The following is a 24,806-nucleotide window of genomic DNA, read 5'->3' on the forward strand; positions in this document are numbered from 1 at the left end:
GTGTCTCTGGGTATGTCTGCATTGCAAAGAAAAACCCAAGTCTCAGAGCCAGGGTTAATTGACTCAGACACGCTGGGCTCAGGCTGCGAAGCTAAGAATAGCAGCGTAAACATTCCTGTTGGGGCTGAAGCCCAAACTAGGAAACCTAGCGAGCATAAAGAGTAACTAAGTGGGAACATAATAGCGCTGATTGGAAGGGAGTCAGCAAAAGTAGGAGTAGAATCACTTAGGGTGGTCAAAAGAGGCATGGGCTAAAGCTAAAGAAAGGAGAGTTGTGGGAGGATACTGGGGAATACCTTGGGGGCTTTAGGCTCCCAGAAAGTTTCACAAGAACCCCTCATAGCACAAGTCTTTTGAAACTAGACTGGACAATCCCATTGATAATGAATGGTAGGCAATGCTCCTGGAATGGCAGGATTACTGTGGATGATTTTAATAGGTCTTAACTTTCAAGATCTGTGGATGTGGGGACATGACCTCAAAAATCTGTCACCACTAAAAATGCAAATAAAATCCTTCCAGAGTGGAAAGCACTGGTGGTGGAAGTCGTGCTTAGGACCCTCTCCAGCTCGGGCCAGCTACAATCATGGAGAGACCCAAAGGCAAAACCTGAAAGAGTTAATGAAAGACAGAGCTTGACAATTCATTTCTTTAATAGCTGGGTAAACTCAACTTTGCCAGAAAGATTCATGTCTGGACACTGTTACCGCCTCTGCTCCACCAGCCTGACTCCTTGTATTGTTTACTCAGTGCTCCAAGAACTGCGGAGGGGGACTGAAGGTTCGGGACGTGCACTGCATTGACACCCGAGAACAGAGGCTTCTGCGGCCCTTTCATTGTCAAGCTGTTTTCTACAAGCCCCCAATGCAGACTCCCTGCCAAACCAAGCCTTGTCTGGACTGGTATACCTCATCCTGGAGAGAGGTGAGGGGGATTTCTAGAGAGAGAAGGTACATGCAATACATCGTCAGAGATGGGCCGGATCCAAACTTCCCTAGAGTTCAGATGGTCCTGATGCGGGCCTGTCTGTAAGGAATACATGAAGGGAGAGATGGACCAAGTTTTTTTCAATATGTTTTAATAGCTGTTTGCAAATAACCAAACACTATCAAGTGTCTATTAAATGATGAACTGCCAAACTATGATGAAAACTGGGTTAATCTCAGACACGTGTTGAATGTTCTAATGGAAATTCCAGTAGGCAACTGCTGCTCTTTGTTCTCTTCCACTTGCCCCCATAGGCTTCCATGGGCAGATCAATAGCCCCACAAACTAGGAAACTAATAAATCTGGTGCTAATAAATCTGCTAGCCATCTGCAGTTCCCACCAGGAGGTACCCTAAGCAGGCTGGTGAAGGCTCTCAGCCCCAAAATAGCTTGTAACTTCTCTGTTTTCCTTTCCTATTTTTTCCTTGTTTGCTGGAGATGTCACAGAATGAGGCATTCTGGGATATCATTGGGGAGAGGCATTCTGAGATTACAAGGAGACTTCTGGTATTTGTGAAGCCACATAATGATGCATCCCGGGGTATCTTCAGTTGGAAGATTCCACAGAAAAATGTTTAAATGGTTAATTAAATGTTATTTTTTCACTGATTTTCTCCTTCCCCATCAGTCTGAGCTTGGCACAGTCCTCACACACAGTTCTGCTTTCGTAACCTCCATGCTTACACTGCAGCATGGGATTAGCCCATTATCTTTTATTCCATGTTCATTTTTGCCTTCAGCTTTAAAAGTAGCCTGTCAGCTAAAAAAAGGAATCTGAAGGCCTTGAAATCTATTGTTTACTCTACACTCTCCCAGTCAAATATCTTCCGAACCTGGATCCATTTATCACTAGATGCCCCATTCATTTTCTTATCTGTATATCCAGTAAATATATTTTTTGTCTGGTTTGTGATGTGATGTTTCACATCAGCACTTATTTTTCATTCCCTTCCCTGCAAATACATTTTGCTGGCATTTTACTTTTGCTTAGCCTCATAGTGCAGCGTATAATGGCTATTATTTAAGAAGTACACAGTAGTACCAGACAGCTTATAGGCCACATTCCACACTCGGTTCAGCTTGTCCGACTCTCGTTGATGAGAAGTCAGTGGGAGTATTGTGTGAGCTTTGCTGTGGGCAGAATCTGACCCTCTAAGTATTTGGATCTAGGAAGTAGTAAATGTATATGAGCTGAAAGCTGCTGTAATCTTACAAAGCTGTGTGTGCCTAAGAACCAAACTTCAAATCCATTTAGTATCCTCACTTCCACAAATGAAACCACGCGCCGACAATAGTTATAATCACAAAAATGGGCATTCAACACTGGAGGCAAATTTTTCTTAGGGCTGCTTCACACTGTAATTCCATAAGAAACGAGTAAGTGGGGTGTTTTTCCCTTTCTGGTACTCCAGACTGATTCTGATTTGATGGTTTGTTTGTTTCTCCTTAGTGCTCTGAGTCATGCGGCAGAGGTGAGCAGGAGCGCTTAGTTACGTGTCCAGAATTCGGACGGTGTGATGAAATGTTAAGGCCAAATAACACAAGACCCTGCAACACTCACCCATGTACCAAATGGGTAGTGGGATCATGGGGAGAGGTGAGCAAATGTTTAAGGGAAATAAATGTCTCCTGCAGCTGAATTTCTCTTGGGAATTAATCACATGTATTGTTTTTGTACAGAGGTTTTCCAGGGACTTAATCTCAGATCTCAGATAAGCATACACCTGCTATACCACCTGGTCCGTAACACTGATTTCTGCAATCAAGCCCACACAATTGATAACAGAGTTTATAAGGCCTTGTCTACACTTAAACATTTTGCCGCTTTAACTATCCTGGCTTAGTTAAAGCAGCAAAAAAATCCTAGTATAGGTGCATAAACGTGCTTCTACCAGTCTAGCTTATTTTGGTTTGGAAAGTGAAATAAAGACGCTGGTATAAATCACCTTATACCACTATAACTGTGTCGATACTAGGGCTTTTCCCCACATAACCATGTTGGCAAAAAATCACACCCCTCACTGCCATAGTTATGGTGGTAAAACTTTTCAGTGCACACCAACGTCCCAGTCCATGTGCATGTACCTGAGAAGTTAATGGAGACGTATTGTGAGTGACTCAGTTTCAATAAATTGAACAGAATATTGACAAAAATAAACCACACTGAAGAGATTCTCATTGACTAGCTTTGCTGAGAAAAGGCACTTGGGGGAATTCGGTTTCTAAAGAAGTCCTGTTTTGACCAGGTACGTTGTAAAAACTGGACAAGCCAGGCCAGCTGTGAAGAAAATAAAGGTTAATGGACATGTGTTGCTAACCGTGCCTCATGTCCAGCCAAACAAGAAGCCTCCCACCTCCTCAGTCAGCAGAATTAATCGAGGTCTGTTCACTTAGCGGAAGCTAACGTTGTGTGCATAAACTCTGGGTTACGTGCAATAGAAATGCCTTTGTATCCTATACAAACAGAACTAACTGGAGCAGGGGATAAAGGAGAAATAAGTTCTACAAAGACAGTGTAGGAATTTTGCTCGGGTGCCACTCTAAACCTGTGAATAGCGATGTAGCGCATCAATATTTAAGTGCAGTCTCAAATCCAGCAGCAACAGATATAAAATAAACCTTAATTCTGGATGCAGCTGATTATATCCCAGCTAATTAACTTTCTGCAGTGCACAGCTCCCTGTGGTGGTGGCATCCAGCAGCGACAGGTGAAGTGCATGAACACAAACACTGGTGAAGCTGAAGAAGACAGTAGCCTATGTGACCACGAAGAGTGGCCAGAGAACACCCAGAAGTGCAATCCCCAGGACTGTGACCATAGCGAGTCAAGTAAGTGTTTAAAAACTAATGCAGGGTCATATGACTTCAAAAACTTAGCACAGAAAATTCAGGGATTCAATATACTTCTTGCCAGTGAAATTAACATTACATATTTTTCTCTTTAAGCGAGTCAAGCTGCACAAGGGCTTGTGCAAGGCTTTCCAGTGTAGAAATTCTGCATTTCATGAACTCTGCTGAGGTTTGTTATGATCTAAGGGAATTGTAGACAGTTGAACTTTGCTTCCAGTTAAGAAACTCTAAAGTGGGGGATTGCATTCAGAATAAATATTTGCATTAAATCACTTCTGTATTCTAGCGCAATCTTGTTGATAACCCTGTAATGATGCCACAGCTAAAACAGTTTGGATTCACACACAATATGGAGCCCATTTAGGAAAGCTATAATAAAAAACCTTTTGTCATCACAATTTAGAATTATTAATCATCTAAAGGTTGACAGTAGATTAAATTTAGCCATACTCAGACTCATGTAACAATGGGCTCACCTTTAATAAGTAAAGATATTATAGCAGCCACAATACACAGAAGCTGGGCCATATCTTCAGCTTGTATAAATCAGTAGGCTTCCTTGCCTTCAATGGAGCTAAGCTGATTTACACCAACTGCAGATCTGGCCTTTTCAGTTAAGCACCGATAATGTCAGTGCTGTTGTTCAACCTTAGAGCCAATGATATTTTTATGAGGCAACAGGAATGGTTTAAAAACCATCCAGATGTTCCAGTTTGGTATACAGGAGAATTGGGATTTGGGGGGTTAATCCTTCGAGGTGCTGAACACTCTGGCCCAAGTCAGCAAAGCACTTGAATGAATGGCACTGCTCACATGCTTAAAATTAAGCCCATGCCTCTGTGCGTGGCTGGATCAGGCTGGAGGACTGAGCCCCTTGGAGGACTGAACCCTTTGTGAGGTTGTTCGTGTGATGCAGCATTGTGCTTTACGTAATGTCCAACAGATGTCAGAATTTAGAAATAGCTTTACAAGAAAACATGGTTTTACTGGACATGAAAACATCTGGCTGGCTGCAAAGCAGATGTTGCATGAAGTTATCACATTTTCATATTAAGTAGCAGGATAGACATTGTACTGTACTCTACAGGTGGGATTTTCAAAAGTGCTCAGCATTGGACTAACTCTGCTCTGTTTGAAGTCAAAATGAGTTTTACCAGGGACGCCAGTAGGTGCAGTTAGGACAGCACCGATTGAAAGCCCCTCATTGACTTTAGTGGGTCTTGGTTCAGGCCCCTTATCCTCTGTTTCTGAGAAGGAGTATTTAATTCTGAGCAAATGTAGCAAAAAAATTTGAATTTACTTGGGGGGAAAAAACAGACTGAAGCTTTTGATCTGAACATCCATGCCCCCCCCCCCAGCCATCTCATTGGCTTTCCTCGTCCTCTCATCGGGACTGGCTAGTGTGTAAAATAAACACTACTAGTTCATATGTTATAAACATTTGTCAGCCTGCAGTTCCACCCACTCAGCGAGGAGTCAAGCATTGCATGGTGAAGATTTATTATGCCACTTCAGATATGAATCATGCGCAATGCGCAGTGTGTCGTCTGAAAAGACAGAATGAAATTTCAGGATCTCAGGCCTCCTAAACATCTGTGCCGTGAACTTGCCATATTGATTTACGTAATTGTCCTGCCATACAGGAGAAGTCCCCTCAATACTGAGTTTTACGAAGGAGTGAAGTAAGTTCCAGGTTTACAGTGCGGGACTCGGCACATCTGTGCAATAATGCAATTGCCATATTTCCTGTAGAGATTGGAAACATTCCAGAACGCATATTGTACCAGCCAGCAAAATTGAACAAACCAGTAACTAGATAAAAACTCAACATTTGCCCACAGGATCTGAGATTCCACAGCTATTTCCTATAATAAGTACAGGGAAATATAGTGCTGCATCATTTCACACACTGTTGGTAAATGTTGTTTAAATGGCATGCACTTCCTTGAATTTATGGTCTCTTTGCCCCTTACTAAGCTGTGCTCTGAAAAGGACTGAAAACCACATTGTCACACGGTGCATTTTCTGGGTTCAGTCAATGTAAATATTGTTTCTAACAGAACTTAAAGCCTCCCATTGTTTGTGTTATCCCATCCTCACATTGCACTTGTGAACCCCTCAGGGTAACTAACCGGAGGGAGCAGATTGTGGCTGGTAATCTGAAAGACAATGGGCAAACCTAATCTTTTAGGGGAAAATCCTGCCCTCTGTCTCCACCATGGCTATGCAGAGTGTTGCCTGGCAAAGTGGAGCCAACACAGTTCTGCTACGTGGGAAGGGAGTGATATAAAGAGGGAGGCGTACGCAGCCTGTGGCATGGACATCCACAGAGCAGTGGCTGCCAGGCAGCAACACACATGGGGCAATGCTATTGGATCAGACACTGCATAGATCTTCCTACCCTGCCGAGGGGGCACACTGGCAGCTGCTGCAGCATCAGAGCTGCAGAACAGCAGTAAGGTAGGGAAGGAAAGGGGGGTGTCCCACAGCCCTTCGGCGCTACCCAGAACCTAGCCCAGCTACTCTGGCAGGTTGATGGGCTGAGAATTTGGGCCTTTCCAAGCTATATTCCTTTATTACATTTATAAGGAGAAGCTATCATTCTTTTTATGCATGGCTTTAATGTATTTTTAGGACCTTCATTAACCCCTGATATTTTATTCTCTTTTCCTGCCCCCTTCCTCATGTTAGTGGGAAATGTGTAGTCCCCTTTCAGATCCCTGCACTGGCCAGGAAAGTGGTGTGAATGGAGGAGTTTTGCCCAGTTCGTATATTTACGGGGGGCTCTCATCTGTGAAATTAACATAACTTTCTGAAGGATGCTAACGTAATAGGAGATGACAGTCTTGCCTTTAAAATAATACAATGCAGAGCATTGATAACAGCAGATCGCTCGCACCTCCTCAGCAAGCTGGGGCAGCTGGAATGTTCCCTTTTGCCTGGTTCACCACCCCTGACTAAAGGCAGGTTTTCTCCTATTAATAAAAAGAGTTTTCAGCTAAGTTTTAGTCCTTTCAATGGTCATAGATTTGATGCATGTTTTTTAGGCAGTTTGTGGACACATGTTTTTCAGCTCTCTACATCTGAATAGCCTAGCAGATGGGTGTGTAGGTCTGCAGGGTCCTTGACTGGAGTTGTTTTGTAATGGCACCAAGGAATATCTAGCTTGGGGAAGGCAAGGCAAGCAGCTGACGTGCACATAGGTCCAAATCAGAGTATTCAGAGGTTTCACGTCATTAAAAAGGAAAACAGCAGAGAGAAACGTTGCCAATATGGAACCTCGGGCGATTGATAGTCCTTGTGGATGGAAAATCATATGGCAATATACAATGATTGTTCTCTTCCTTTTCCTCCCTTTGTTCTCATGCTGAATAGCAGTGATAAATAGGCTCAAAATATCTCTGCACTGATATATATTTGGATGAGTCGCTTCCCCGTGGTAATAGGACTGTATTTCTATAAGCCTAGGAAAGCCTCATGCCAGAGGCATAGAGTGAGAAATGTGTGCCAAAGGGCCCTAGTGATGTAAGGGGCCCTTTAGCAAATGACCCCTGCTACATGTGTTTCCTTGAGTAAAGGACAGGTCACAATGATCCTTTCAGGGTGGAGGCTGCACAAGAAGCACTTATGATTAACCCTTTTCATGGTTCAAATTCATGCACTCAAGGTGGGGGAAATTCTCATGCTTTGGGGCATCTCCACGATGCTCCTTTCCTAGGACAGTGGCAGTGTGAATGCCATAATCTAGCCCATCGTGGCCAGCCAGCAGGGGGTCTGGTAGCCATTGTCAGTGATACGATAAACCACTTAAAGTAACCTTTAACCGGCAAAAAGAAAAGGAGGACTTGTGGCACCTTAGAGACTAACCAATTTATTTGAGCATGAGCTTTCGTGAGCTACAGCTCAAGTCTCTAAGGTGCCACAAGTACTCCTTTTCTTTTTGCGAATACAGACTAACACGGCTGTTACTCTGAAACCTTTAACCGGCAATTATTTCTGTCCATCGTCAGAGCTGCGCCGGGGTACAGCTGTTAACAGCCATGCCAAGTCTCTGGGCTGCGTGGGGTTCTTGGGCCAGGCTGGTGGCCTTGCCCCTACATGCCCATCACATTCTCCTTTCACCCAGACTGAATACGAACCATGGAAGGGTTAACAAACGGTCTGGAATTTAGACCCAGATCACACTGATTAGGGATGCAACAAGGCAAACTAGGTGGGGTGCAAAGCTGGCTAATGAGGTGTCAGTGGTCATGGTTAAAATACAGGCATTTAGAATGGGGGGTTAATATCCCAGAACCAACCGATTGCAGATGAATTACCTGCACTGTAGATTGAACTCACCTTTTGGAGCTTCGAGCCAGAAATGTAGGTTAATGCCCAGGAGCAATCAGAGGCTCCTCTAAGAGCTGGGTTAATGCTGAACAGTTCCAGTTCATAGCCATGTGTTTTGAAATGCAGCAAAACCCAAAACACTGGGATTTCATTACTCTAAATGCAGGAGTGCTGGGACTCGGGTGACCAGACGTCCCGATTTTAGGGTCTTTTTCTTACATAGGCTCCTATTACCCCACCCCTGATTTTTCACACGCGCTGTCTGGTCACCCTAGCTGGGAGAGTTTTGTAGAGTTTACACAGAGCAACTGATAAAATGTGAAAAACTAAATCCTCTTCTGCCTTCCATTCTACCTCCACCCATCCTTCCCCAAGATGCAAACAAGAAAAATCCTTAAACTCTCACCGTTTTAAACTAGGTCAAAAACTGAAAGCAGTAAAATCATCTTAAATCCACCTGTCCCCTAAGAAGTCCCTGAGTTAAATTGGTGGCAGTAGGCAATTGTTTTCCTGTGGCCCATTGCAGAGGGACTCTGAACTTTATTTCAGTCCAGTCGTGCAAACAACTGTAACTTACTGGGACTCTGCTTCCCACACAAAGCAAAGAATACACGCTGCAGATTGTGAGAACAGGGCAGTCACCTAACCTACTTGTGAAAACAGCCTGTCCAAATACAGACAAGCTGACGTGAGGTATCCCTAAAGAAGTCGGCTCTTTCCTTGACTCTTAGAATTTTGATGCACATTTTCTTTTCATTTTGGTTCAAACAAGAAAGCGTCCACTGCTCGTAAGCAGCCCTCACTCCCTCGGGCAGCTGTGGTTCAGAGCCATGGGATGTCATGTTACGAAAGGCGTGGCTAGGTTCCTAACAGACTACGGTGGAGTTTGCAGGCAGAGTTAAGTGACTGGACTCAGAAGAAGCTTGCAAAGCGTCCTGGGGGCAGCTCAGCGGGCCGTGTAGCATTTTGTTGTGTGACACACTCTGGTCAGAGAGACCTTGACACTCATACCCTTCAAAACCTGGTGAAGCCGTGGCTGCGTGAAGCGACAGTGCCCCTTGCTCATTGTGCTCAGATAGCAGCTTTGCAATGTCCCAAAAGCCAGCTTGCTATAAGTCACCTATGTTATTGACATTGAGCACATGCAGTTACCATGAGTGAAAGGAGATTCACTATGCAGGGGAGGGGAGAAGTGGCTGCAAACCCTCTGACCCCACTTAGGCCAGTTTAAATATCGCTGAGTCACTGACACAGTGAGTTGTGAGGCCTCTTTGCTTACATCCCTGACAGACTCGGAGGAATATCACATGCTGTACTTGAATGCTTGCAGTGGTTGATCACGCACGACCGTGTTATAACCTTTACTGCTTTGTAAATCATAATTTCCCCACGCTCTCTTATTTTGCTTGGTCTAAAAATTATCCAAACCAGCTTCAGCAGTCACCAGCAGCAGCAAGGTGAAAAGAAAGTTATCCAAGTTATTTTTGCCCCAGATGAATAACACGGGCAGCTTTCTTTGAATCTCTGAACCAATACAGCTTAGAGCAACCCCCATTTGTCAGAGATGGAATGTGGCTGGGACTAAGTGGGACTAAACAGTTTCTTGGATTAAGGAAGGGGAGAAAAAACAATGGCTGGATTTGTAGCTAGGTTATCTAAAGTGCCAGTATCTCTCCCCTTTAAATCCAACAATATTTGAGTATTTCTGACCAGGCAGCTCCCAGCCTGTTTTGTTTGTAAACCTCCATTTGCATCGTTTAATTTTAGACCATAGTTTGGTTTTCCAGCCCCCTGCCTTCACTTCCTGCTCCGTGGCAGGGATAAGGGAAGCAGACAGGACAGGAAACTGAGGAGGCCATGGCCCAGCGACTGTCTCAAGGAGCCAGTTATGGAGGTGTGGCAGGCCCACTTCAGTGACAGCAGCTGGCTTTTGGATTGCTGTTTGGCTTGGAGGCAGTTCCCCCAAACCTTCAGCCCTCCCCCAGTTGGCTACAGTGGAAGGGAGCCAAACTGGCTGGCTGCTGGGGCTGCAAGTGGCAGGCTGGGAGGAAAAGTTCATAGATTCTAAGGCCAGAAAGGACCAGTGCAATCATCCAGTCTGACCTGCTGCATTACACTGGCCATAGGACTGCCCTAAATTAATTCCTGTTTGAACAAGAGCAGATCTATTAGAAAAACGTCCAGTATTAATTTTAAAGTGTCCAGTAATGCAGACTCCTTAGTAAGTTGATCCAATGGAGAATTACCTTCACTTAACAATTTGCACCTTGTTTCTATTCTGAATTTGTCTACTTTCAGCTCCCAGCCATTGGATCTTGTCAGACCTTTGTCAGCTAAATTGAAGAGCCCTCTATTATCAAGCATTTGTTCCCCACGTAGGTAGTTATACACGGTGATCAAGTTACCTGAATTGTCTCTTTATTAAGCTAAACAGATTGAGCTCCTGGAGTCTCTCACTAGAAGGCCTGTTTTCCGGTTCTTTAATCAGTCTCATGGCTCTTCTCTGAACCCTCTCCAATTTATCAACAGCTGTCTTGAGTTGCGGACATCAGAACTGGACACGGGATTCCAGTGCCAAATGCAGAGATAATATAATCTCCCTACTCCTACTCAATATCACCCTGTTTATACATCCAAGGACGGGGAAGTTGCTGCCACTGAGTGTCTGGACTGTTTAGTGCCTCTCAAGAGTCATCTGGAAAGTGGCAGAGGAGCCTTTATCCCTCAAGTGGCTCTGACTATTCACCCTCCTTGTAATCATCTTTGGTTTTTGTTGCTCTTTCCCCCAGATTTCGTGGGTGCATGGGAATGTACTCAGGAGCATTTTTGGGGCTGAATCCAAATCAGATTGTGCTACTATAACCTAGAGAAAAGTAAAGTGCTCTGCAATACAACTAAGTAATTATGGCGGTAGAATGAATCTAAGACATCAGATTGACAGAAATTTACTTATTTCCATAAATTAGCCTATTCTAACACTCTGTTCCATCATACTATTACGTAGCTGACAGCTGCAAAGAGTATTTTTTATGATAGTCAGGCTGTGCAGATAATCAACCTTTGGGAACACATAAAATCAGAAAGCCAGCCCTGAAGCTGCAGGGTTTTTCCACAAACCAGTCACTTCAGAGCTGCTTACAAAAGGCTAGTTGATCTTCTGATCCGTTGCATGAAAATTTAACATTCCTTTCCTCTGCCACTCTTACCCCTCATCACTGTGCAGCTGGGCTGCCATAATTGCAGTTATGTACCTATTTAAATTTTGGAGGAAGCATATTTGTACTGTTCCTATACGGGGGAGTCTGAATTCCCAGGGACATTTTGAAGAAACCTTGAGCGAGAAGCAGGACGGCCATATCAGGAGGAATAATAACTGCACAAACCACAGAGAGAAGGAGAGATCTCAGTTTCAGGAAAGTTTTGTGCTTGCAGTATCATTATCCAATGCCTACAGTTATACTTTGATTCCATCCAAAGCATTCTGTGGCCAGGTAGCATGATGAGTAGACTATGTAGTCAGCAAGTCATAGAAATAATTCTGTCCAGAACATTTACAATACAAGAAATCACTTCTTGAATTTTCAATGCCTTCGATTATTTATAGCCATTATTATGCACATCCAAGTTATACCTTCATTCAATCTGCATCAGATCCGAGAAGCAGTCTCCTCCCGTGTGCCCCGCACACACCAAAATGGTGCCAAATTGTTAGAGCACATCTAGGTTGGTAAAAACATTGTTTTTAAATGTTTATCGTGTAACTTTTTAAAAGTAGATGAAAACTTCAAATAATATAATTGCACACACCTGTAAGGCTTAAACTAAAATTCTCCCACTCCCAAGATAAGTAGAAGTCTGGAGCTGGCAAGGGGTCCTCCCTTGGGCTGCTAGAATTCAGAAATAATTTGTGTGCTATGAAATCTTCCTTTGTTCACCTGTGTGGGCTGCGGAGGCTGCACATTGCCAAGCAGGAGGGGGGCGCATCCTCTTCTCCTCCCTCTACCCAGTACTGCCTCATAGTATGACCTCATCAGTCCACAGGGACTGCATGGATGATCTTCTCAAAAATCAAAGGCACTTCGCCATTCGAAAGGGGAATGTTGGTATCTTAGAAGCTCATAATTGAAGAGTTGTAAATACTAACTGGCTACTTCCAAAGAAGTATCATGTCAACATTCACACATCTACATTTGCAAGAAGTTTGGTAGTGCTCTTAGGTGTATGTCATTATTTTACTTGGGTGCTCTGCATCATAGTAAGAAGTTATGTTGTGCATTATTTATTACATTTCAAAAGATCTAAAAGGCTCTCATAAGAATATCACATATAGGAAGGAGACCATCAAATGTACACTAAAGTAATGATCACTTATTAGGACTAATGGTTCTGATTGTGATCCCCTTACTTATACTGAGTAGTGGCGTACCGCAGAGTAATGCCACTGAAATCAACGGGGCTACTTTTAGAGTAAGGTGCTACTCAGTGTGAATAGGGGTAAATGTTTCAAATAAAAAAAACTTTGCTAACAAAACCTAACCCTAATATAGGGTGAAGGAGAAACACCAGACAATTTGCATTTTTCCTTTCTAGAAAATCTCTCATCTTGCTCTGTTGGTGATTTTTTATTGGACAAAGCCTGGCATATGTGGGATGGAAATCAGATAGAACAGATGCCAAATACATGTGCTTTCATTTCATGTCTTTCAATTCTCTCTCTGTTATCCTGAATTGTAGATCAGAATTTTATGATAAAAGTCTTTAGTGAGCAGTGAGATAAACACTGCTTTAAGGAGAAAGATTTGAATCATAATGTTGCTCACCGTAAAGTTTGGCAGTAGAAAGAACAGAGTAGAATTTCTTTCTTGTGAAACGTATCTGAATATTTCCATTCCTGTCCTTGAGGAAAGGTTAGCTCACTTAGCAGCAGCTTAAGTATTTATGAGTTCAGTGGAACTTCTGCATCACTTTCGCTCAGAGCCAAAACATCACTTGATGCTAGAGGAGAACTGGGCACTTTGGCTTCACTAAAATCATTTCACATTTCAGAGTAATAGCCGTGTTAGTCTGTATTCGCAAAAAGAAAAGGAGGACTTGTGGCACCTTAGAGACTAACCAATTTATTTGAGCATGAGCTTTTGTGAGCTACAGCATTGCATCTGATGAAGTGAGCTGTAGCTCACGAAAGCTCATGCTCAAATAAATTGGTTAGTCTCTAAGGTGCCACAAGTACTCCTTTTCATTTCACATTTGTTTCCAATGTTCAAAAACTAGACAGAAGATGGAGTTACTCTGCCACAAAAGATGAGGCCTGGTAATGTACTGAGCTGCCTCTGGAGTCTGGAAAAGTAGGAAGAACAATTACAGCTTTTGCTGAACAGTGACAACTGTGATCTGTGGTGGGTGTAACTGGCACCGAGTAGGATGATTCTCAGAACTGAGCACAATCTCAGGATACACCGAGAAGACATTCCTGAATCAATGAACCCTCCCTCCATGTCTGCCATTTCAAGTTCAAGCTTCTTTCCTCACCCTTGAGGCCCTTTGCAGCTCTCCCTCTAACTACTGTCTTGTGACCTTACCTCTCTTCTCTCCACACTGCCAACAGTCCTAGCCTTAAACACCCGCCTGCCCATTGTCCCAGCTGCCTTTGTGCCTTCTTCCACAGCACCCATTGTGCCTGGAACCATGCAATGGGCTGAGCAGGAGGGGCAGCAGGGCCCTCTCCTCCTCTAAAATCTTCTCAAGAGTTCTGCTGCAATGGCGCAAGAAATCAGCCAACAAGTGATGGCGAGGCTTCAGGCAACTCCAGGAAAAATTTATGGGTCAGAGCCTCAGCTGGTGTGAATCAGTGTAGCTTTAGTCAGTGGCTTCAACGAAGCTGCATTGGTTTATACCATCTGAGTATATTTGCACATAAAAATTGTGCGTATACGTTGCATATATTTTAGTGTTTTCTTTCCCTTCTCTTTGTACGTCACTTGTCGTTTTAGAGCCAGACGCAGTGAAGCAACGCTGTTCACTTAGTGGGATTACTCATGGAATAAGGTGCTACGCACTTTAAGCCAGTGGTTCTCAACCAGGGGCACACATACCCTGTGGGTACGCAGAGGTCTTCCAGGGGGTACATCAACTCATCTAGATATTTGCCTAGTTTTACAACAGGCTGCATAAAAAGCTCTAACGAAGTCATGTAGAATTTAAACTTTCATATAGACAATGACTCGTTTATACTTCTCTACATACTATACTCTAAAATGTAAGGACAATATTTATATTCCAATTGATTTATTTTATAATTATATGGTAAAAATGAGAACGTCAGCAATTTTTTGAGTAACCGTGGCTGTGACACTTTTGTATTTTTATGTCTGATTTTGTAAGCCAGTAGTTTTTAAGTGAGGTGAAACTTGGGGGTACGCAGGACAAATCAGCCTCCTGAGAGGGGTACAGGGTCTGGAAAGGTCGAGAGCCGCTGCTCTAAGCAACAGCATCAGATTTTACCCCTTAGATCTGTGTTTGTGCAGCGCCTAGCACAATAACATCTTGATGCTGATCGGAGCCTTCTGGGCACGACAGGAATAGGAGTAATAAAAAAAAATTATTTTTAAACACTTGGGATGTACGAGGTGATTGGAAAAAGACAAATGTGGTTTTGATGATCAGGAAAAGGAAAGAAATTATCTTGTCAATTACAACGTATTTCAACCCCTCATCAAACAGACTATTAAGAGACTATGTGTGCGTTCATTAGAGGAAAATGGAAACACCAGCAGTGAGCAGTTTGAGCTCACAGAGACCTAATCAGACCAGACAAATTTGATTGTTTTTCTGATAAAAATTCAGAATTAGTAAATGAAGGGAATGCATTAGATGTAATATACACAGACCGAGGAAAGCATTTGATCCAATGTCTCATGAAATCTTATTTGCAACATTAAATCAATTTGGCTTGGAAAGGAGCACTGTCGCATGGATTTCAAACTGGCTGATGTGCCACATACAAAGGCAATGTTAAACAGCAAACCATACAGCTCTAGGGACTAGCAGAGTGTTAATGAAGTTCATGGAAGTTACTAAATCAGGAGGTGATACAGATAGAAGTGAGGACATAGATGTAATAAAGTGAATAGAAAGAAAGGCAGGAAATAACAGTATGATAGTCAGCTTGGTAATAGCCAATGAATCTATCTGGAGAACTATCGCTGCAATTTAGACAATCAGTGGGAGCCAGCAATCTGAAAAGCAGTAATGCAGAAGGAGATCTAAGTGTGATAATGGGCCGTAAGTTAGCTACAGGTTTACAATGCAGTATGGCAAGAAAAGAGACCAGTGGAATAGTGGCTACAGCATAAAAATATCAATGGCACAAAGCAGGGTAGTGATAACTTCTCTCTAGGATAATCTGGGAGACAGCACATGGACTATTGCATCCGGTTCTAAGTAAATAGATGTAGAGAAATTGGAAGGAGTTTAGAGAACATTAAACATTATTAGGAGGCTGGAAGGTGTGCTTTGCACAAGAGCTAAACAGAGATATCTTGGCTAAGCAACAATTAAGTGGGAACATGAAAACCACCTACAAATCTCTGATGTGTGCAAACAGCAACAGGGGAATTGTCCTCTCAGAAATGCAAATCCGGAGCAACTCCACGGAAGGCACTTACGTTTCACCAGGGTAAAACTGGTTTGAAAGTAGCCCCGAGGGTGGAGGGGAATTGTTTAGTGTGGTACAAGGAGACAGAACTAGAAGTCATAGGATGTAGTTAAGAGAAGGGAAGTTGGAACTGAATATCAAAAGAAAACTTGCTGACAGGAAGATCGGTTAGATTGTGAAACAGCCACTCAATTCAGTGGTGATGTCCCATCACTTGAAATGGTTAAAACAAACCTGGCCTAAGCACGAGAAAATGTGCCATCAAGCACAATCCTGCACTGACCCCTGGAGATGCTGGACTAGACCTGGACATTTCTGTCTCTAACCTGAACAATGCAGACTATTTACTGGCTTTATTTACTTACCTTGGCTAGAGGCATAATGCTCTTTTATGTAACAGGGACTTTGTTTATTCCTTGCTCCTTTCACCATCTGTCAAAGAAACATATACATGTGCCATGGTACCAGACAATCTCCTGTCTACTGGCAATCTCTCTGGGGCTGCCAGGGTTAACATTACTGAAAAGCAAAAGCAACATAATGAGAGGATTAGATGTCACCGATAATAGCCTGTTAAATATTAGTCATCCTTATCACTTTAATGTGTCTGGAAAAGAGCTTTTTGTCTGCCCAGAAAGAAACATTGAACCCTTCAGAGTTTTGTTTAACAAAGAATGTATTAAAAGCTAGATCCAGTGCAAGCTACTTGTGCCTAGAGTTGAGAAGTTCAGCTGAAGGAGTGTATTGGGCCTTTGCTGTAGAATGGGAGGCTACACTGCCGTCTAAATGAAGGCCCCCAGGCTACTATCTCTGGGGATGCAGAAGGGACTACAAAACAAACAGAACCCCCAAAAAGTTAGAAATAGCAAACAAAAGACACAAAGAGACTCAACCTCCACTAGACCTGTATTTATCATCTCTTCGGCAAAGAAAATCCTTGGTGAAACTAGACAACCCGAGAAGTAACCTTGCCCATTTTTACATTTTCAGTAATTGGTGGAGTAGCTTACATGCAATCCAGAGAAACCAATCCAAGCAATGTGAACCACTCATTTAATTTGCTGAGATCAAAGTTACTTATAGCCTTAACTCATATTTATAGAGTTACAGCGACAAGAGACCATTAGATCATCTAGTCTAACCTGCTGTGTATCACAGACCCTTAAATTTCACCCCACTGCCCCTGTATTGACACAAATAACTGCTGTTTGGTTAAAGCGTATCCTTCCAGAAAGGCATCCAGTCTTGATCTGAAGATGTCAAGAAATGGAAAATCCACCACTGCCCTTCGTAGTTTGTTTCAGTGGTTAATCACTCTCACTGGTAAAATTGTGTGTCTTATTTCCAAATTGAATTGTCTGGCTTCAGCTTCCAGCCATGGGTTCTTTTTATGCCTTTCTTGGCTACATTAAAGACTCTTTAGAACCCGGTAAGTGTCTCCCTGTGAAGGTATTTATACCTGGCAATCGTATTTCCTCTCAGTCTTCTTTTTGATAAGCTAAACAGATTGAGCTCTAAGTCTCTCACTGTCCGCCATTTTCTCCAGCCTTCCAATCACTTTTATGGCTCTTTCCTACATCCCCTCCAATTTTTCAACATCCTTTTAAAAACGTGGACACCAGAACCATATGCAGGATTGTAGTCTCTCACCAATGCCCTATGCAGAGATAGTCACCTCACTGCTGCTACTCACTACTCCCCTGCTTAGACATCCCAGGATCACATTATCCCTTTCTGTCACAGCATCGCACTGGGCGCCCATGTTGAGCTGCTTGTCCACTATGACCCCTAAATCCTTGTCAGAGTCTCTGCTTTCCAGGAAACAGCCCCCCCTTCTGTAGGCCAGGCCTGCATTCCTTGTTCTTAGATGTATCACTTTGAAATTAGCTGTATTAAAACACATTTTGTTTGAACAGGCCCCGCTGACCAAGCAATCTAGATTGTTCTGTGTGGCTAGTCCATCGTCCTTCATTACCACTCTGCCAATTTTTGTGTCACCACAAATGATAGCAGTGATTTTATATTTACTTCCAGAGCATTGATGAAAACATTGAAGAGCATTGGGCCTAGTATCAATCCCTGTGGAACCCCACTAGAAAGACCCCCATGCAGCAATGATCCCCGCTGACATCTACTTTGAGATCTCTCAGTTAGCCAGTTCTTATTCTTAGCCAGTGCTTTATCGATATTGTATAGTGCTAATTTTTTAAAATCAGGATATTGTGTGGTACTCGTTCAAATGCCTTACAACCGTCTCAGTATATTACTTCTACTCCGTGCCCTTTATCAACCAAACTTGTAATCTCATCAAAGAATGAAATCAGGTTTTTTGATAAGACCTATTTTCCATAAAACCATGTTATTATATTAACATTAACATGGCATTAATTATATTCCTAACCTTTAATTCTTTATTAGTTGAATCCTATATCATCTTTTCCACTGATTGATGTCAGGGTAATCAGCCTATCATTCACAGGTCATCCTGCTTGCCCCTTTGTGAATATTGACACAACTTTAGCACTCTTCCAATTTTCTGGAATTTCCTGATATTCTAAGATTTATGAAGAATGAACATCAGAGGGCCAGAGATCACCTCAGCCAGCTCTTTTAGGACTGAGGTGCTAGTTATACAGGCCTGTTGCATTTAAAAATCTTTATTCCTAATAGATATTGTTTAACATCCTCCTTGGTTACTAATGAACTGAAAAGTACTTAATTATCTTCATGTGATACAGGTGAAATCCTTTATGTGAAATCCTGCTTTCTTCCAACAACGGAACAGAAATATTTATTGAACAATTCTGCCTTTTCTGTATCATTATTAATAATTTTACCATCGCCATCTGCTAATTGGCCTATAACATTGCTAGGATTTCTTTTGTTCCTAATATACTTTAAAAACCTCCTTATTGTCCTTAATCCTGCTAGCCTTGGATTTTTTCCTGATGTCTTTTGCTTCTCTTATCGATTTTCTAGACTTAATAAACTTCTAAATTTATATTGATTCCTAGCTCTTTCCCCTTTTTTTCAGTTATTATCAATTGTTATATATTGCTTTTTTATTGTTAATGGCTATCTTCAATTCACCACTGAATCAGGATAGGCTTTTAGCCAAAGGTGTCCTTTTTCTTGATTGTGTACTCATGGCTTTTTGGCCATCTAATGAACTCTTCTTAAAGAACTCCCAATATTCATTCACATCTTTCTGTCTAAATTTTTCCTCCCAGTCAATTTCACTCAATTTTCTTCTTCTTTGAGAAATTAGCCCCTTTGAAGCACCAAGTATCTATATTACTAGTTGGGACTCTCTTCCCTTTGCCCATATTGAATGTCATCAGGTCATGATCCTTGCTCCCTAGGCAACCTCCAGACAGTCCGGTGATTAATTTATCTGTATCCATCATGATGAGGTCCAAAGTAAAGTTATGCCATGTTGGATGCAATAACTTTTGTATTAGAAAATTAACTTCTATATTTTTAGAAACGAATGCCGTTTCTCTACTGCTGTATGTACCTGTAAGTTCAAATCCATTTTGTTTCCATCGTAGGTGCAATGTAGAGTAGAGCCGTGCTACTAGAGGAGGGTCACACTTTTAAGGTTAGTTTTGTCATTACGTCAGGGCCCGTATGCTACTTCAGGCTTAATCTCATTAGATCTGTAATTAAGCTAAGTACCTTTGGACCTGATTAATACTGTATTGGGTTGGAGAAGTCCAAAGAAAAAGAAGATAGGGAAATCTATATATGTGATATACCTTGGTTTTAGCAAAGCTTTTGATATGGTCTCCTACAGTATTCTTGCCAGCAAGTTAAAAATTATGGATTGGATGAATGGACTAGAAGGTGGAGAGAAAGCTGGCTAGATCGTCGGGCTCAGCGGGTAGTGATCAACGGCTTGATGTCTAGTTGGCCGCCGGTATCAAGCGGAGTGCGCCAGGGGTCGGTCCTGGGGCCGGTTTTGTTCAACATCTTCTTAATGATCTGGATGATGGGATGGTTTGCACCCTCAGCAAGTTTGCGGCGGTCTCTTCCAACCCTAATCTTCTATGATTCTAAGTGGTGTTTGTGATGTAATTAGGTGGCAGTCTTCCTCTGAGGTCCTGATCCAAAACCCATTGAAGTTAATGGGAGTCTTTCCGTTGACTAATGGGATTTGAATCAGATCTTTCATATGAAAAACCAATGGTCCTGATGATTTCTTGTAATTAATTATCTCCTTTCCAATAGCAGAGGCTTTCTGTCCAGATTCCATAGGGGTAACAATTCCATTCTGCTTTTTGAAAGTCCCTTGTTGCTTCAATTAAATACAATCAGACCTGTTCTTTAACTGTCACGTAGGGTTATGTAGGGTTGCTGGCAGGGTTATAATCACTGGCTTGTTCCACCTCAAAGGTGGCTGCATTTTAGTGATAGCTAATCCCTGTCTGTACAGAGTCTGTAGTTCTATAAGGCACTTAAGGAATGTTCAATTAAATTCAATTAGTAATAGTGGTAAGGAAATGTTTTGTTATTTGAACAAACAAAGAAAGTGTATATCCTAGACTTTCCCAGAAACTACTATGGTGAGGGCCATATAAATACTGAGCTATATAGCTATGGATTTACTAGAATAAGCATTTGAGTACATGTTCAACACACAAATGTCTATTTAAAAAAACAAACCCTAAAGTTCTTGGTTAAAAATGACAAGGATGTTCAATATAGCTCAGGGCAGGAAACATCAGTGGGAAACACAAACATTTCCTGCCAAACTACGATGAGTAACAAAACCTTCACATGGCAGGAAGTGAGAGCTATGTAAATCCACAGGTAAAAGCTCCCAGAAAAAGGCATGAACATAAATTTGTATTCTCCTTTTTGTCTTTAAGCAGCTTTTACAGAACAGGAGTCATAAAGGCTGCAACATTTCTGTGTCTGTGTTAGAAGGACAGAGAACGTTTCTGTAAAATAAGCTCCCATGATATCAGCAAAATCATTTATTTCTCTTTCTGTGACTATGTTTATGTTGGCCATAAACATGCAAATAAATTCAGCACAGTTTAAAGGTTAAAAACATCATAATTCTAATTTTTAAAAGAGGCGGCAAAGAGATCAAAAATAAACAAACATCTCACTTTTAATTATCTCTACTCTAATTAAAGAGAATCAGAACAAATTAAAGCCAGAATCCTATTCGGTCTCCACGGTATAAATTAATTAATGATCGTATAGAAGTTATTTTTAAGCCAGCTTCTAATTTTAAATCCCCATCCAGCTGTGGGCAAAGATGATCGTATCTATCTGTGTCCTTACATGACCCACAGAACAGACAGATTGGAGAACCACACACACTTTCACAGAGTTATCCTCACAGCACCCCGCCGAGGCAGTAACGATTTATTAGCTCCTTTTACAGGTGGGAACCTGAGGTGCAGAGAAATTAAGTGACTGGTCCAAAGTCAAACCGGAAGCGTGTGGCAGAGCTAGGAGTTGAACCAAGATCTTTTGAGTCTCAGTCCATTGCCTGCACAAGAATACCCTTCATTTCTCCCCTGTGATGTTGAGAGGCTGCATATTGCAATGGTGGGCACAGTGTAAATGCTGTTGGTGATAAAATGTAGTCCATAAAGCTCTACTTTGGTCTAAAAGCTCTGCATCAGATCACACTCAAAGTTTTCATCATGACCATAAGGGCTAGAAGTTAAATTTATTTTTAAATGAAAGCTCAAATTCTGTGGGAACTGATGCTACCCTCAGGAACTGGTGGGCCAATGTGCCACTCCATGCCAGCACAAACCCACCTCACAACTGGAGCCAGTTGGAGAATTGTGGGAAGTGAAATAGGGAAAACAAGCCTCTGAAGTGTCCAGAGCTTCCAGTAAGTATCTGAACGTTCAGCTCCCTCTCCAAACTGCACTAAGTCACTAAAGCCTTCTGGGGTTCACCCATCACTGGTACAGGATCCCCAGATTTCCACTCATTTATGGTATTGTGTGCTATGCACACTGTATAGCTTCTCTTCCAAAGAAGCAATAGAAAAGCTAGTAGAGACACGTGGGAGGTTGTTCATGGGTCATTACCCAACCTGTTTCAAAATGCTTTCAAGTCAAAGTTTAGTTCAGGAGCTGTGTGGCTTAGCACATTGTCCACTTACAGTTGTATTACTGTTGGGCAAAACACACAGGTTTTATGTCCCCTCATGTGACTAGCAGTGTCTGCTGTAAGAAAGCTTGGAACTGCAACAGCATGAAAAATGAATCACCTTTCACCCCTAGATGGAGCTAAATTTTTGGAGAGGGTGGTAGAAAAACACCCACAGTGCAGCTGTCCATGGGTAAATGGAAAATTTCAGTTTGCAAATGCTGGAAGCGTTTTCAGTTTCCAGTCACAAAATCCATTACCCCGCCCAAAAAATCCCTGTCTGTGGGTGTGCAGAGATGTTAGTCTTTGCCAATTGCTTTGCTGGATGGGAACTTCCATTCAGCTATGAGCATTGCCTTCATATGAAAACCTCACAATTTCTTGTTGACTTTCAGAACTATTATCTGGATGTCACACTCTCGACCACAGTTCCTAGAAGATAAGAGCAGAAGCAGCTTTTGGAATATAGACAAGGCTGCCAGTGAGATAAGAGAGCCAGCAAATGCCTCGGTAAAGCTGGTTGCTGTGTGCCCTGTGTCTCTGCCCTACCCTTTTGAGCCCAGGAGCAATGCAGAGGGTCATCTCAGCCACATTAACCACTCCATCATCAGATAAGAATTTCTCCAAACACTTAGGCAGAAAATTGGAAAAGAACTATGCAGTGCATCTAGTTTTATTACAGCCTTGGAAGCAAACTAAGAAACAAATCCCACGGCAGGAGTACCAAGTAACAGGAGCCCTTTTATCTAGAAGGCAAAGCTGATTGAAACACAAGGGCAGCAGCTACTTTATATTCAAGCAAAATGTCCAGGGGTAAACAGAGGAGCATGTCCTCATGTCACAGTGAATGCCAGGAGATGCATAGTCATTGTGTGTGTGATTCCTTTTGTTCATATCTCATCTGTCCCGGATAAAATGACCCTTTATTATGATTTTTCAGAGCAGTAAGAATATTGCAGAGGTATTAGTGAAGTTGTCAATTAACTCATTCACTCCTACCAGTGAGCATCTGTTCTGGCCACAGGTTTCAGTTCAATATCAACTAAATGCATATGGTACATTGTTGTGACCCTGATCCTGCAAACGTGTGCAAGCACAGACTTCTGGGCTAGTGCAGAGTCCCACTGATTTCACTGGGTGCAGGACCGGGGCCTAGGCTTGGTCAGTGCAGACTGCTGAGCGGAGGTGTCCTACTCGTCACTTCTGACCCTCAGCTACCCGAACCGCCTTGCTGTGCTTTCTCAGGGAGTGATGGCCCTCATGCAGTGTCATTCAGATCTGTAGGTGGGGGGACACCCAAAGAAGAGAGGGCAGAATTTGTGGCTGAGACCAGTATTGCAGATGGTGTCACTCAGAGGTTCACTCAGTGGGTTTTGCCACTGAGAAGTCAGGATGTGTCAGCATCTGAAACTGATCCCGATTACTTGGATTTACATTCAGTTAGGTCTTTTGGGGGCTTGCTTTTTTTAAACCTCCTCACCCACGTCCACAGCTGTCTGCACAGTGCCTCTCCAAACTGAATCTAGGCACCCAGGTTCTAAACCATGGAAAAATGCGGTTTCCAGTAAAGAGTCACGGACCCGAAGTCTAGTGGCACAAGTAGTGCTGCCAGAATGGTCACAGATTTGAGTGAAGGGTTCAGTTTTAAAAGTGGAGAAAAAAGGGACATTATGGGCTGCAGGCACTGTACAGTGCAAGTTCATTGATAAAGTTCACTGCTCCCTCAATGTGGAGAGGAATATGCACAATACGCTGGTGTTAAACCAAGCTGAGATTTTCCCCAGACACTTCAGTCAAAGGCACACTGGTTTAGATTAAAACAAAAAACAAATTTTAACTACAAAAGGGTAGGTTTTAAGTGATTATAAGTGATAGCAAACAGATCAAAGCAGGTTACCTAGTAAATAAACAAAACTGCAAACTAAGCCTAAACTACTAGAAAGATTGGATATGAATTAGCAATTTCTCAATCTGGCTGATGATACAAACAGGCTTGCAGATTCTCAAGGCACAAGCTGCACTTGCTTTGTAGCTTGGGATCCCCACCCCCATTCCAAGTCCTTTTCTTTCAGAACTTCTCTGAGGTGTTGAGTTGTGGGGGAGTGAAGAACCATAGATGAGGTCACTCCCTGCATTATATAGCTTTAGCATATGGTGGGAACCCTTTGTTCCAAAAACAGCTCCCAGCCCAATTTGTGGAAAAATACAGGTACCCAAAATGGAGTCCAGAGTCATATGGTCTGGTCACATGCCCTTGAAGAGTCATAGCAGCCATTACTTACAGGCTGGCCGAAATGTCCACTGGAAGGCTGAGCTATTCCACAGCCCGTTGTCTTTGTTGATGAGCCATTAGCACTGTCTGGCTTCTTCACTGCTGTACCTGAAAGGCTGGCCGTGGGTGTTTTTCAGAGTAACCCATTTGAAATACAGATCCATAGTCAATTTTCATAAACTTTTGATACAAACATGATCCATGTATACAAATAGGATAATCGTATTCAGCAAATCCTAACTTTCCAATGACACCTCACATGACTCATCTTGTACAAAATGCATCATAATTATGCTATAATCATATCTTAATCATCCAACCATGAAGCATATGGGGGACAGTGTCACAGGGAGCTCCATTTTAGTGTAGACACTTACAGAGTTAGGTTGATGTAAGGCAGCTTAGACCAGGCCTTAGATGAAGGAAGGCGGAAGTGTCAGCAGAGGCCCCAACTTCACGAGTCCCTGGGAGGGTGCTCAATCCCCGCTCTGACCCAGGCCCTGCTCTCCCTCCACCCCTTCCCCCAACTCCCCACTCCAGCCCTGCCTCTTCCTACCCCCACCTCATTGCCTCCCTCCCTCTTCCTGC

General features: G+C 42.6%; 1 protein-coding gene across 2 annotated transcripts in view; it reads left to right on the top strand.

Moving 5' to 3' along the window:
• ADAMTS7 (ADAM metallopeptidase with thrombospondin type 1 motif 7) overlaps positions 1-24,806 on the top strand; it is a 145,045-nt gene that overhangs the window by 98,683 nt on the left and 21,556 nt on the right. For both annotated transcript variants that reach the window (XM_048867455.2, XM_048867456.2), the window contains 3 exons: positions 751-924; positions 2,438-2,584; positions 3,657-3,816. In XM_048867455.2, the coding sequence (XP_048723412.2) occupies positions 751-924; positions 2,438-2,584; positions 3,657-3,816 (481 nt within the window). The remainder of the gene's footprint in view (positions 1-750; positions 925-2,437; positions 2,585-3,656; positions 3,817-24,806) is intronic.

The sequence above is a fragment of the Caretta caretta genome, chromosome 10 (assembly GCF_965140235.1).
Source record: "Caretta caretta isolate rCarCar2 chromosome 10, rCarCar1.hap1, whole genome shotgun sequence".
NCBI classification, from domain to species: Eukaryota; Metazoa; Chordata; order Testudines; family Cheloniidae; genus Caretta; species Caretta caretta.